Source organism: Neophocaena asiaeorientalis, unplaced genomic scaffold (genome assembly GCF_003031525.2).
Source record: "Neophocaena asiaeorientalis asiaeorientalis breed wild unplaced genomic scaffold, Neophocaena_asiaeorientalis_V1.1 scaffold371, whole genome shotgun sequence".
Lineage (NCBI taxonomy): Eukaryota > Metazoa > Chordata > Mammalia > Artiodactyla > Phocoenidae > Neophocaena > Neophocaena asiaeorientalis.
Genome location: NW_020172369.1, coordinates 5,091,460 through 5,105,859, shown reverse-complemented (window position 1 = coordinate 5,105,859; position 14,400 = coordinate 5,091,460). Strand labels below are relative to the sequence as shown.

General features: G+C 47.0%; 1 protein-coding gene across 3 annotated transcripts in view; it reads right to left on the bottom strand.

Moving 5' to 3' along the window:
• The window catches only part of PAG1 (phosphoprotein membrane anchor with glycosphingolipid microdomains 1), a 141,950-nt gene that overhangs the window by 13,434 nt on the left and 114,116 nt on the right, over positions 1–14,400 (bottom strand). For all 3 annotated transcript variants that reach the window (XM_024731345.1, XM_024731355.1, XM_024731336.1), the window contains 4 exons: positions 12,711–12,916; positions 10,995–11,046; positions 7,320–7,416; positions 3,675–4,279 (listed from right to left, as the gene is read on the bottom strand). In XM_024731345.1, the coding sequence (XP_024587113.1) occupies positions 3,675–4,279; positions 7,320–7,416; positions 10,995–11,046; positions 12,711–12,835 (879 nt within the window). In that variant the 5' untranslated portion in view covers positions 12,836–12,916. The remainder of the gene's footprint in view (positions 1–3,674; positions 4,280–7,319; positions 7,417–10,994; positions 11,047–12,710; positions 12,917–14,400) is intronic.

The window sequence follows — 14,400 nt, the reverse complement described above, 5'->3', positions numbered from 1 at the left end:
AATGAGAGATGGAAAGACTGATGAAGAAAAAAACATGGTTTCTTTATCAAGTGCCGGAATTTTATATTTCTACAGCTTGCCTGAGCCATCAGGAAGATTCTTAAGTCATCTGGAAACTTTTCACAGCTAGTGGAGAACTCAGCTCACACTTTGTCACTTGCTACCTGCCTCATTTCTCAATGATTTTGGTTCCTGCTTCACTGATTCTGTCTCTAACGCACCTCCTGCCTGAATTCTTGCTGACTGCAACAAACAGGGATCCTTGCAAACCTGCCCCAGCTCCCTGACCTCCCTGCCCCGACCCTGTCCTCCCGGCCAACCTCACTGCTCACCCTCCCAGCTACACTTCGGACTTACCCTAAACAGACACCCCACCATCCCATCTCCTTGCAGCCCCCCTTCAGACCAGCACTGCTCGATCAAGCTCACTCCTCCCATAACCCAGTTCCTACAATCCTGCAAAATGTTTTCGTGTGTGTCGCTTCTCCTTGGCATCCTTCCTTTCTGCCCTGTCAATACTCCACTCCCTTCTTGGTCACTGGTGAACTCATCCCTCGAGTGAGTCCTTAATGCTGCTCTGAATCCTTCTATCACCTGGTCCCTGGTCTCCTAGCTCCCTACTGCACGTCTTCCCCTCTCTTCCCAAACTCCCAACACCTCTTCACCCATCCTCATGCTTAGCTGAGGACCTTGAGAAAACTGAAGGAAACAAGAGAAATTTCTATAAACTTTTACCTCCCCCACCTGCCCCCAGTCTCTGCATTCATGTACCTTCCTTCCTGTCAGTTGCCACAGATGAACTTTCCATGCTTCTCCTTAACGATCCTTTCCTCCTGTGCACTAGATTCTGACCCCTCACACTCACTCGTGGATATAAGCTCCAGCATCTCTCCCATTTCGTCTACATCATCAGCTTTCCCCTCTCTGTGGAGTCATCCCCATTCATGTAAAAACAGGCTAGTTATTCTAAAAACAAAACCAATCCACCCTTCTTCCAGTTCTATTACTCCTTCCTTTATAGGAAAACCTCTTAAGAGATCTCTCCGAAAAAGTCACTCAAATAATTTGTCTCTTCCTATTCTCTCTCTAAACCCATTTCAGTCCAGTTTCTGCCTCTTCACTTCAGTGAAACTGCTCTTGTCAAGGACACTGAAGTCCACGTGTAACTACCTCTCCTGACCCACCTGCTGCATCTGATGCAGGGGTCACTCCTTCCTCCCTGAAAGTTTGCCCTTGGCTTCTAGGACACTGTACTTTCCTGTTTTTTCTCTCCTGTTTTGCTCTCTTCTGCTGGCTCCTTTTCTTTCCTGGACCTGTGTCCTTGGAACTCTTCTAGTTCCCGTTCACAGGTACTCATGCAGTGATCTCATCTGATGTCAGCTTTGAAAACAAATTTCTGCTGCTGACTTCTAAATGTACAAACCCAGCCCAGGACCTTCCTCGTAAACCTGCTCCCCCATCCAGCTGTTCTCTGACATCTCTACTTGGATGACCAATATCTATCTCAAAGCAATAGGTCCAGCCCGGAACACCCAAGTTGCCTCCCAAGTCTGCTCTGCCTACAAGTCCTTTCTACTTCAGTTAATGGCAATTCCATCCTTCCAGTGGCTCAGGCCAAACCCCGGACTCAGTGCTTCCTCTTTCTTTCATCCACATCTGGTCTATCAACAAATCTCCTGGCTCTAGTTTAGTGTCTCCCGTTACTCCTGCCCTGATCCGAGCCACCTTGTCTCTCGTCTTGCTTATTAGAATGGCTACCCAACTGGTCTCCTTGCTTCCATTCTTCATAGGTGAATTTCAGCTCCATCAGAGAGATCCTTTCCTAACCCAGATTAAGCCATTCTTCTGCTCAAGGCTTTCGAGTGACGCCATTTTATTCAGATAATAAGCCGAGGCCATACAGGGTTGGGGCCCTGCTTACCTTTCTCCCTACTTCTCTTAGCATTGCTCTCCCTCTCCAGCCACGCCCACCCCTTCCTCTTTCCTGGAGAGGCCGGGCCTGCTCTGGCCTCAGGACCTTCACACTGGCCATTCCCTCTGCTTCATTTGCTCTGCCCCCCAAAATGTGTACCAACTCACTCTCTCACCTCCTTTAACATTTTGTTCAAATGCCCCTTCACAGCCAGGCATACCCTGACCACTTTATTCACAATTGTGCTCCCACCCAACTTTCCCAAACCCCCGGATTCTGTTCTAATTTTTTCCTTTAAACTTTAAAGCCTTCTAAGATACCACATACTTTACTTGCATACGTATTTATGTCTCTATCTCCTTACTTAAATGTAAGCTCCATGGGGGCAGAGATTTTTGTTCATTTATATGTTTTGTTCTCTAGTGTATTCCCAGCACCTGTATCATGTGGCTTATAGTAGGTGCTCATTAAAATCTTTTTGCAAATAAATGCGTGAATATTAAACATTTCAAGTTCTCCCAATCACTTAAAATTAGGATGGTTTATATGGAGATGATGGATTATGCATTCCTGTATTACTATAGAAAGGTAATCTGCTTCCCAGATGGATATTTCCAGTTTCTAATGTGACATCTGGAGAATTGCTTACTTAGCAGTGGTTAGACAGTCAACTCTCTTCTCTTTCAAATGCTTGTAAGTAAAGAAGGTTTAACTGCTTTAGGCAGCATAAATGTCACATTCGTTTTATTATCTTTAGTTATACAAAGGGCAAAAAAGTTAGGCTGCATTTTTGCATTTTACAAATATATTCATAAATACTTTACTGAGGCTCTCAATGGCTCACTTTACGGGTAAAACGAAAAGCTGAAATGCATTCAGAGAACACTACACAGAACGACTCCTTGGTATAAGCTATATAACCCTAGCCGGGCCTCCCCTTTAGATCATGAACGCCACAGGTTTTTCAAGGCTACTACTGACTGACTAGTCCCTACTTGGCCTTCCTACCAAAACTTGAGAAGAGAACCCTACTTTTTGCTCCGCAGAGAATGGAAATTAGATATCAGTTGCCTAAAGCAGGTAGGGCCTAGTTTAAATCCCAAGGAAATGCTGACAGCTGGAGATGTGAATCCCAAGCTATGGTGGCTCAGACATCAGCTTATGAGACACCCACAGAGAAGGCTTGGGGATTGTTAGTACATTTTAGAGCTCTGTTGAATAGTTACACTTGAGAGCTACAGGTCATTATTTAGAAATTGTCACAAAATAAAATCTCTTACTTGATTCATATAAAAGTCTATACATAATCAGATACGCCCAGTGGCACCTGTGAACTGGTCCCCTCTGCCTGTTCTTGTGCTCTGATTTCTGGGACCCGGGGAGCGGGGAGATCACCCCACTGCCTGGGGTGGTAACAAGTGGAAGAGGCTAAGTGGGTGGCAAAGAGTCTCGTCTTTCCAGTTCTTGGTCTTCACAATGAAGAAAATAATACTTGCCCCCATTAGACATGATGCAAAAACTGGAAGATATCCAAGAAAGGTGCCAAGAGAGAAATATTTTGTAAATATGAGCTTTCAGTATTTTATTACTTGGAGGGGGGAACAAAAAGTCAAACACAGCTTCCACTAAAACAGCTTCCACCATTCAATGCACGTGAAGGTGCTAGCATGTATTCCTTAGCACAACGTGCAAGCAAAAGCCCCAGGATCAGCTAGATGCCCAATTGTGACAAAAGCTCTGAAACCAATGTGCCGGAGCCCACCTTGTTGGTTTCACTGGTCCCCTCGGCGGCCCCTTCTTCTCCTGTTTTACTCTCTGCCTCTTCCTGAAGGTTTTCATTTTCATCCAGAAGTTTAATGGGGACAGGGGGTGGCGCCTCCTCTTCGGGATCCCATGGATTTCCAAGAATACTCTCTGTATTAGCGCTTTGTCGACACTTTTTGTTTCTGTCCACGGAGGCATATTCGGCAAAGTCTGTTTTGCCACTGGCCTGGGGCCCCGGAAGCTCTTTCACAGTGGAAGTTGACTTCGACCTGCTGCTGTGGCCTCCAGCTGAGTGGGCGGCGGCCGTCACCTCCTTAATTTCTTTCACAGTTTCATACAAGCAGTCCTCCACCATATTTTCTTGTGAGGCACTGTCCTTGAGCACTTCATACGGCCCCTCCATCCCCAGACCCTGGTCCCCGTCCGCGCTTTCTCCATTGAGCATCGTGTCTACTTCACTCTCAGGAGGAATTCTGGGCAACTCCCGGCTCTGATGACATTTTGGCTTCCCTGTGCTGTCCTGGGAGTCCAGCAGATCTGAAGCTGAGGTCTGGACTTCCTCGTAATGCTGCGTGCAGGTCATGGTGCTGTCTTCTGAAAGAACTAAAGCAGTGGGAGTATTAAAAGTGGAGAAAGACAATTTCTGACATAATTATTAGAGTGAATCAGATGATGTCAAGTTAGGTGAAATCAAAGTGCTGGCTTTTTATTTGACTTGAGGCTGTAAATTACAGATGTTTTGACTGTTAGTGGATATTCTTATTTCAATCACAGTGTAAACTAAAGCCATCCATTACATCTTTCCAATACAGTATTTAATAAATTGTCTTGGCTATCAATTTGGGTCACAGTTATACAGTATTTGTTGTTACTCCTGATGGGCTCCTTGTAGGTAGTGTCCAAAGTGACCAGAGGATGAAAGTGACACTGCATAGGGCCAAACTGTGGGAGGCTGGGCTCCAAGGGGGGTGGGGTATGTGTGGCAACCACTCTCCTGGCCCTACTGGCCTCCTCTTGTGTGGAGGGAATACCTGGGAGCCATCCCCCTTCACAGGTCACTTTGTTTGAGAGACAATGGAAAAAATGGGGCAAAAATGTGCCCAAAGCAGTATCCCAAAGGGTCCGCCTACCCTGTGCCTTTTTAAAGCTCTTGCTTCCATCTTACTGGCTCCCGGTGCCGACATTTTTACCTCAAATTAGAAAATTCGTATTTGAAATTCTTAGATTGCTACAGAAATGTTACTGCGTGGAGCCATTCAGTCATCCCTTTATCAAATGTTTTTTGAGTGCCTCCTAGGTGCCAGCGATGGTTGAAGTGCTGGCGATACATCATTCATCAATGAGGTCCAATGAGTCCTGCCCTTTGGGTACCTACACTGCAGTGAGCCAGTTATTAAATTACTGTCTCTCCACTGTATGTTCTTTATATACTATACATTCTTTATATATATATATATATATGTGTGTATGTATATAATATATATATTATATAAAGTAAATATATACTTAAACATGTATTTGTACTGGTATATTCATATATATTTACTTTATATAATATATATATTCCTTATATATCGTATATATTCTTTACATCTGTGTGTGGGTTTATAACTTAGTTTTTCTTTTTTGATGTTGGGGGTAGGAGTTTATTTATGTATTTATTTATTTTTGGCTGTGTTGGGTCTTCGTTTGTGTGTGAGGGCTTTCCCTAGTTGTGGCAAGCGGGGGCCACTCTTCATCGCCGTGCGCGGGCCTCTCACTATCGCGGCCTCTCTTGTTGCGGAGCACAGGCTCCAGACGCGCAGGCTCAGGAGTTGTGGCTCACGGGCCTAGTTGCTCTGCGGCATGTGGGATCCTCCCAGACCAGGGCTCGAACCCGTGTCCCCTGCATTGGCAGGCAGATTCTCAACCACTGCGCCACCAGGGAAGCCCTATAACTTACAGTTTTTAACCCATTTGTTTTAATTGACTAGAGTGGGATTCTCTAAGACCCTGGAGTCCAGAATAGTGTCTAATGCATGGTTGACCCCACTATGTTTTTACATGAAAAACTAAATGAGTGAAAGAAGAAATAAAGTGCTCACCTCTTATCCTGAAAAAAAAAAAAAAAAGATTACTTCTCTTTAGGAGGACTAGAAATAGTGTCCGTGAAGAGTATCTCGGGAATATGATAATGGAACCCTTGTCGGAAGTTACCATCACTACCCACTGTGTACTAAATACTTGATCATCAGGGAGGGGGTGAACTTTTGCCCTCTGGAATTAGATGTGTGTGTCACGGTGGACAGAGAACAGGCACTGGAGTCTGAAGCCTCCGGTGTCAATCCTGACTGTCCCCCAGTTTCCTTGTCTGTAACTGGAGGTAAGAGGAGGATTTGCTACCCCAGGTGAAAGCGCTCTGTAAACTGGGGAGTGGAAATGTAGCTGTGACTTTGGTGAGCGAGCACATCCTGGGCGTGAAACAGGCAGCATGCAGAGTGGTCCTAAGGGTGTACCCAGGAGTCAGATCGAGGGTTCAAATTACAGATCCTCAGAGCACTGACCATAACATCTTAGGCAAGTGATTAACCTCTCTGTGCCAGACAGAATAATGCCCACCCCCCACTCAGGAACCCACGACCCCTTCCCTGGATTCTGTGTGTTTCATTCCACGGCAAGGGAGGAATTAAGGATACTGATGAACTATTAGCTGATCTTGAGATGGGGAGGAAAACTGGGGCATCCAGGTGGGCGCGGTGTAATTCTGAGGGTCCTTATCAGTGAAAGATGGAGGCAGGAGAGTCGGAGAGAGACTTGAAGATGGAGGGAAGTCCAGGACCAAGGAATGCAGGAGGCTTCTAGCAGCGGAAGCAGGCAAGGAACTAGATTCTTCCCTAGAGCCTTGGGGAAGGAGCGCAGCCCTGCTGATACTTTGATTTTAGCCCAGGGAGACCCGGTTCAGACTCTGACCTCCAGAGCTCCAAGTTAATAAACCTGTGTCCTTCTAAGGCACTAAGTTTGTGGTAATTTGTTGCAGCAGCAATGTTTCAGTTGCCTCATCTGTAAACTGTGAAGAGTAATAACCTGTACCCTACAGGGCAGTCATATTAGTCATGGTAATTCTAGTCGCTAGCACAAACGGGTTAGCAAAATGAGTTAGTACAGGGCTTCCCTGGTGGCGCAGCGGTTGAGAGTCCGCCTGCCGATGCAGGCGACGCGGGTTCGTGCCCCGGTCCGGGAGGATCCCACATGCCGCGGAGCGGCTGGGCCCGTGAGCCATGGCCGCTGAGCCTGCGCGTCCGGAGCCTGTGCTCCGCAACGGGAGAGGCCGCAACAGTGAGAGGCGCGCGTACGGCAAAAATAAATAAATAAATAATAAAATAAAAAATAAGACTCTAGGGCTTCCCTGGTGGCGCTAAAAAAAAAAAAAAAAAAAAAAAATGAGTTAGTATACATACAAATCTTAGAACAATGGCACACAGAAGCCAATTCATAGATATTAACTTTTCATCCAAATGAGATTTTTTTGGCTAAAACTGGTAGTAATACAAAAGGTAAGCAAGAACAAACACATTTCCTAGTTTCTGAGCCACATTTTCTGAAACCCAGCCCTTTCTCAGGTGATGAGGCCTGCATGGATAGCTGGTATTTCTGCAGAACTTACTGTCACCGTTGGTGAGTGCCCCATTCTGTTCGCTGCTGGCAGGCGCGTCTGTGGCCAGGCTGGTAACTGAACGGCTGAACACCTCCTTGTCGGAAGGCTGCAAAAACAAAGGCACCAAAAGGATCAGACTGCGTGGCAGAGGGGAATATCCACGGCTTTCTTATGGGGGGGGTATTTTTAAAAATTAATTAATTCATTCATTAATTATTTTTGCCAAACTGCACAGCTTGTGGGATCTTAGTTCCCCAACCAGGGATTGAACCCTGGCCCTCGGCAGTGAGAGTGCAGAGTCCCAACCGCTGGAGCGCCAGGGAATTCCCTCCATGGTTTCTTCTAAAAATGAAAACAACAACAACAAAACCCAAATCCACTGCTTAGATTTAAGTTAAGCGAAACGAAATAAAATCGAGTTCCTCAGTTTGCACTAGTCACATTTCAAGGGCTCAGTGGCTACACGTGGACAGTGGTTACCCTTTCAGTGCAGTTACAGAACACTTCCATCTTGGTGGAAGGTTCTATTGGACAGGGCCGTCCTGGGAATCTTCCGAGGCCGCCATCCACAGAGCTTCCCATCTGGTAATCACAAATAGGCTATGGTAGGTTGTGGGGTCTCAGGTCCCTTATCTCAAGGTGAGGGGGATCAGAAGCCCCAGGGCTGATCGGAATCAGCTCCAGCAGAGAGAGGCCTCATCCTTCTACCAGGGTGCCGGAAACGTTACCCTTTTTAAGGGTGTGTCATGCCGAGGAAAACATCACCTTTGTCATCTGAAGGGAAGGGACTTAAATCTGATCAAAGATAATGTCACTGATGTCTGAGACTCATAAATCAGCCAAGTCTCTGCTTCAAGGTTCACCGAAACCATCGTATGCTAAAAAGTAGGTTTGCAAACCTTTCTTATTCTCACAAACAAATTCAGGACGCCTGGAGGGAAGAATGGCATTGATTGTTTTCTACTGGGCTAGCCTGGGTGGACAGTACATGGCATGACACGCCAGGCTGAGCTACAGCTATGACTAGCCTGAAGGTAAGGTGGTAGCTCACATATTTCTTGAAATATGCAGCCGGTCCCACGTAGCAGCTGAATCACTGCTGATATGATCTGTTCCCCCTTCCCACTCATGGAATGCACGGCCTGCGGGACCCAGGAGGCCACACTGGACCATGTTCCAGGAGTCCCCCTGGGAAGTTCTGATGTAAACAGCACCACAGCCTTGGCTAGCTGGCTTCACAAATTCTTTGACTTGGGAACCAAGTAATAATAACAGGGAGCAAATAGCTCATGCTGCGTCATGATCCAAACATGTACCGGGAGTCAGCTATTTCATCCCATGCAGCCCGTGAGATGGGTCGTTGTGTTAGGGTGCAGGGCGGCTGCAGACCCAGGTGCCCATTCACAGAAATGACGTCACCCCTGGGCAGGAGTCAGCTGTGGGGGGAGGATGGCTCCCAGGTGGGCCCATAACAGCACCATCAATCCGTCACAGCTGAATTATCATACTCTAGGCTCTCACCACCATTTCTTCTCTTAGCTTCTACGAGAAAACGCCTGCTGGAGCTCCAAGCACAGAAGCCAGGAGGGAGCCTCTCTCTCACTGCAGCTTCAGATGCAGCCATGGGACACCACCGCCCCCCCACCCCGGCCCTTTTCACCTTAGAATTTAAAGGCAGCTCCTCTGGGGCTGTGGAGCAATCGGTGTGTGTCGGGGTGTGTGTCAGAGCCGGGATCAGGGGTGGGGAAGGCTGGCTGACTACAAGGACTTCTCAGGCCTGGGATGGAGACTCTGCAAGTTGTACAAAATTGAGAAGCTAGGACAGAAGCTTGTAAAGAGAGCCATGTGATGTGTGTGTGCAAACGTGCACTCCCTTGCTCACACATTCATATGAGAGAGGCTATGGGGGGCTATTAATGAAGGACACTGCAAACGGAGAGTCAGATCTTCCTTTTATCCACCCGCCACTCTCTTCCCGTCTCACCCAGGGCTGCTGCTGGGAGTTAGCAGAAGAGCAGGAACCAAAGGTCTAGAGCAGAGGTTCTCACACCTGAGCAAATATCAGGATGACCCGAGGGCTTGCTCCCAGCCTCCCCCCACCCCCCCGTAGAGTTTTCTAACAAATGGAGATGGAAGCCTCTCCCCCAGCCCCGCGTCTCCTGCCAACGGGCACCAAGGAGAGTGGCAAAGGGAAGAAAGCTGGGGCCTGGGACCTGCACGTGGGAGAAGCCACAGTGGAGGCACCACCTCCTCTCCCACCCACCCTCTGGGTGCCTGCACAGCGGCAATCCAACAGAGGCGCTGGGGGCAGGTGAGAAGTGGGGATATAGACAACCAGAGACTGCAGTGAGGGTGACAACGGGGGTAAAAAGGAGGGGGGTGATGAGAAACCCGGAAAGCAGTGGAGGGTGTGTGTGTGTGAGCCGCCTGCATACGGAGATGAAAGGAAGGAACTCCCCAGGGGCTCCCAGGAGAGGAGGGCTGACCACTTCACTGCATGGCCTGGAAGAATCCCTCAATCATAGGGCAGGGTGCCCGGGACGCCTCCTGGGTGAGCTTGGAACCTGGCTGCTGGCTGAGTATTTCATACCAGACCTCACATGACATACTTCACTCACCCATCTTTCCTTTTTGCCCCTTCTTCCTCCAACCAGTTTATGCCTGATCTTGAGAAATTACGTCTGGGACAGGAAGCATCTTCACCATTTCAGCCTTGCGCATATGAGGGCGGCCCCATCCCCAGCTGCTGGAATTGCTCAGCCAGTTAAAGGCATGGGCCTGAGGGGAGAGAATGACGTGGGACCAGGACGCCCAGGCTGCTCCCTATCTGGGTGAATCCAAGAGGCCCGCGGGGCTCGATCAGGACCCTTTAGGACACAGAGCAAGAAAACCCAGCAAGGCCAGGCCACATCTGGGATGCTGCGGGTCCCAGGCTCCAGTAAGCTTAATGATCAGCTGTTACAGGTTGAATTTTATCATCTCCAAATTCCTATATTGAAGTCCGAACCCTCAATACCTTAGACTTGACCTCATTTGGAAACAGGATCATTGCAGATGAAACAGGTTAAGATGAGGTCGTATCAGAAGCCTTAAAAAAGGGTAACTCGGACAGAGACAGACACACATAGAGGGAAGACGGTGTAAAGAGTCACAGGGAGAACACAATGTAAGGGCAGAGATCTTCAAACCAAGCATCACTAAAGGCTGCCAACCGACCATGGGAAGCTAGGAGAGCGGCCTGTAACAGATGCGCTCTCACAGCTCTCGGAAGGAACCAACCCTGCTGCCACCTTGATCTCGAATTTCTAGCCTCTAGAACTGTGACATGATAAATTTATTAAGCCACTCAGTTTATGGTCCTTTGTTATGACAGTTCTAGCCAACTAATACACCGGCTGGAGCCCAGCAGAGGCAAAACAGAAACGTCCCTGCAGTAGGTTGGAACTATCTGAGGATCCTTCCAGCAGTGGCACAATTGCATCCGTTTCAGAAGCTCTCCCAACAACCTGGCTAATTGCACAGGCCTCTAGCCACGGTGAATAAACCTGCAGCAAGAGGACACGGCCCAGGCAGCCAGTTAACTCTGGCTGAATTGCTTCCCTGGGCTTCCTTCAGGTTGTAAGCTTGTAGGGACCTGCTTTAGATAAGCGGCTGATGCTTTAAAGCTCGTGCACGCATACCCACCACGTTCATCAGGTTCTCATGGTCTCCGCCGTGCTGTCTCGGCTTCTTTTCTCTGAAACAGAAAAGGAAACATGGCTGTAACATCCAACGTGCCATCTAAAATCAAACATACACTCCCCTTTCCTTTTCAAACTTTGATCAACATTTAAATAATCTCTCTTTTAAAAACCGGGTTTATTTTGCCAAGGAAGCAGAAGCCGGACAAGTCACTCTACCCCTCCTCTGCAGGCAGCAGGGTCCGAGGGAATCAAGTTCCAGCAAGGGGCTGGTCACCTCTCTGGACGTCCCCTTCCTCCAGGAGTAGAAAATACAAGTGAACAAGAGGACTGGGGCAGTTTCCTGAGTAGAAACTGTTTATATCTAGAATACTGGAATGAGTTTTTTGGTTTTGTTTTTTGTAAGGAAATCAACAATTCTCATCTCTTCATCTTTCTTAATTCAGTCCTTGCAAAGTCACACACTGCCATGGGATTGAGAAAATAAAGAAAATACAACTTTTGGCTTGTCGGGGGAGGTTACATGCCCTCAGGATGAGTCATATGTACTTGCAGTCTATGGAAAAGTCCATCCAGTAAAAATAGAATTTATTTTTACTCGGGACAGGCTAAAGAAAGCCATCAGTACTAGAGGCTACCTTTCCCATAGATGTATAAGGAAACAGTGACACCTAGTGGGGGCATAAATAATTGCAAGGCAGGCCCTCCCTTGTTTGTTCCAGGGGAACAAACACTCCTCTAGCTTTGCTTCTATTTCTTCATCTTTCTGGCCAGTTAGTCTCTCTCCCAGCCCTGGAGTCCTGGATCCAAACCGGGCAGGGATTTGGAGGCTACTTGTGTTCAGGGAGTCTGGGTTTTCCCCTCCTGACAGACTTTAGGGCACAAAGCCACATCCAGACTTTTAAATGACACTTGTCCAGTCTCTTCCAAGGTTATTGAGAAGAGTTTGAAAGAGGGCTAGCTGTCAGCTGGTCTGCACTGGCTCCCGGCAGCAGCCCTCACCAGAGAGCTGCATATGTGTTAACAATGTCTGAACACCTGGAAAATCACTCCTGGTTAGAAAGGACTTTGCTTCTCTCCAAGCAAAGATCTCCTTTTCTTCTTGGTGGAGGGGTTACACATTTTATTGTATATGAGGGAGACAAAGAGGGAGGAAGGGGGGAGGGGAAAAGGAAAGAGAGAGAGAGAGAGAGAGAGAGAGAAGTATAATTCTAAAATAAGACAAGATGGTTATTTCATACACAGAATGTTTCTCCTGTAGAAAAAAATGAAACTGCAGTTCTAGATAACAAATCCTTAATAAAATGACCCCCTGAAAGCTACAGAGCAGCAAAAATTCTCAGTAACTCTCAAATGGCAACAAAAAGAGTATCTTTAACGTACATGATACTTAGATTTCCAAATGTCCACAGATGGAAAAAGAAAATACACATTTGGACAAGGGTGTGCTCATAAGAATAGCAAAATTTTCCTTCTGGGAATTTCATACATAAGGGGTCTTCCAGTTGCTCCCCAGGAGAATCAGATGTGGCTTTTCACTGAACTAATAAAAAGGGTTCTGGGCTCCTTTGCGGCAGAGAAGTCAGTTCATCTAACATACGAGTTTCTGGGAATGTCTATGCAGTGAGATGCCATTCATCACAGGCTTTTTATATAGAAAGTCTTCTGGGTCCAGGGAACATGTTATTTTAAGGCTCTAGTAGACATGCACTGCTCTCACCTGTCACAACTGGAGCACAGAAAGATGAGGAAGGTGATGAGGAAGAAGGTGGCCACAGCTGCCAGGCTTCCCCACAGGGTGATCTGCATTTGTCCCCCACTCAGCAAGCTTCCCTCGGGTCCCATGGTGGGTGGGAAGTGGCACAGGCTGCTGGATTTGGTCAGTCCTTCCAAGGTGGCGACATGGGGGCAGAGGGCTGCGTCCTCCTGCAGAGAGAACAACCGTGTGTTTTGACAACTTCTCGCGTGAAATGCCAGAATCTGGGAGTAAGTTCCTGGTGGGGCGTGGGGTGAAGGGGGCGTTTGAGCAGAGCAGGGAGGTGTGTGCAGAATGCACTGGACTCGACTTGGAACTCCCTCTGGGCAAGTTCCCCTCTGTGGTCCAGGCCTTTGTTTTCTCACCCAAAACACAAAGCAGGAGCCTGCAGTGCCTAGCGCAGTGTTTGAGGCAACGGATGTCTTGTTATTTGCATATGTTTGGGGATAGATTCTTAATGTCTTCAAGTAAATTTAAGACTCCAAGTACTCCACAGCAAATGAATAAATGCTTATTTGGTTTCCCTTGTTCTTTTTTTTTTTTTTTTTGCCAGAACAGTGTAAAGCATTTATTACAGCTTTCACGAAAATGCAGTTTGCATCTTTCCCACCTGAATCCCCAACTCCCCAAACCTGCTTCTCTTCGAGAAGGTTTAAGGTCAATACAATTAACGAAATGGATTGTCTTTACATTCACCTTCATAAACAGTTAACTGTTCTGAGTATGTGACTTTATATTCAGGGCTGGCTTTCACTAAACTTTGTAAGCACTCAATAAGTCCAGTTTCAAAGGGATGGCTGAAAGTCTACGCTAAGAATGCATCACCGGCAGCAAATAAGACCTATTTATAAACAACTACAAATTGAGTATAAAAGCTGGGACGTATTAGTACCCTGCATGTGCCTGGGACTCGAGTGCTTTCCTCATTTGACCACTGCCACCAGTCTGTGAAGAAGGCACGGGTAGTCCCCATTTTTCAGAGACACTAAGTTCCCCGACGGTGTCACCGCGCTCAGTGGCAGCGGACGATATGAGACCAGCCAGCTCTGACTCCAGCGCCAGTGGTCTCAGGCCCTAGAGGGCGCTCCTTCTCACTGGGGGCTACCGCTTCCCGGTCCAGCTACAGGGTTTCTAAATGAAAATGGCCAATGAGTTCTGTGAAATATTTTAAGACTTTTAGATTTTGAAAAACAGAGTGCTATATCAAATTAACGATGATCTCTCGTCAGAGATGCCTTGTTTAAAGAACACTTGCTTTGCTCAATTCTAGAACATTCTCACTTAAACAGCCTTTAACTTCATCTTAAGATTCATGAATAAAGTCAGCAAATAAATATTTTTGTCATGATAATTCATCAAAACTCAAAACTTTTTTTTTCTTGAAAAAGACGGTTGATGTTTGCATTTCCATTTGCTTCCGTAACAGACCTGGGACTCTGTGTAGCCATCACTGAGCATCTACATCAAGTCAGCACCTGGGGAGCTTAATGGAGTCACTGTGGTTCAACGAGACCAGATTTTCTCCAGGTGAAACATTTCACATTTATTTCAATATTTAAAGGTGACAAACAATAAAAAGCTGGAGAAAAATTTTATCTACAAGCATGCAGAGAGATTTCTAGATGAAGTCGATTGCTTTCTATATGGCCTTGAA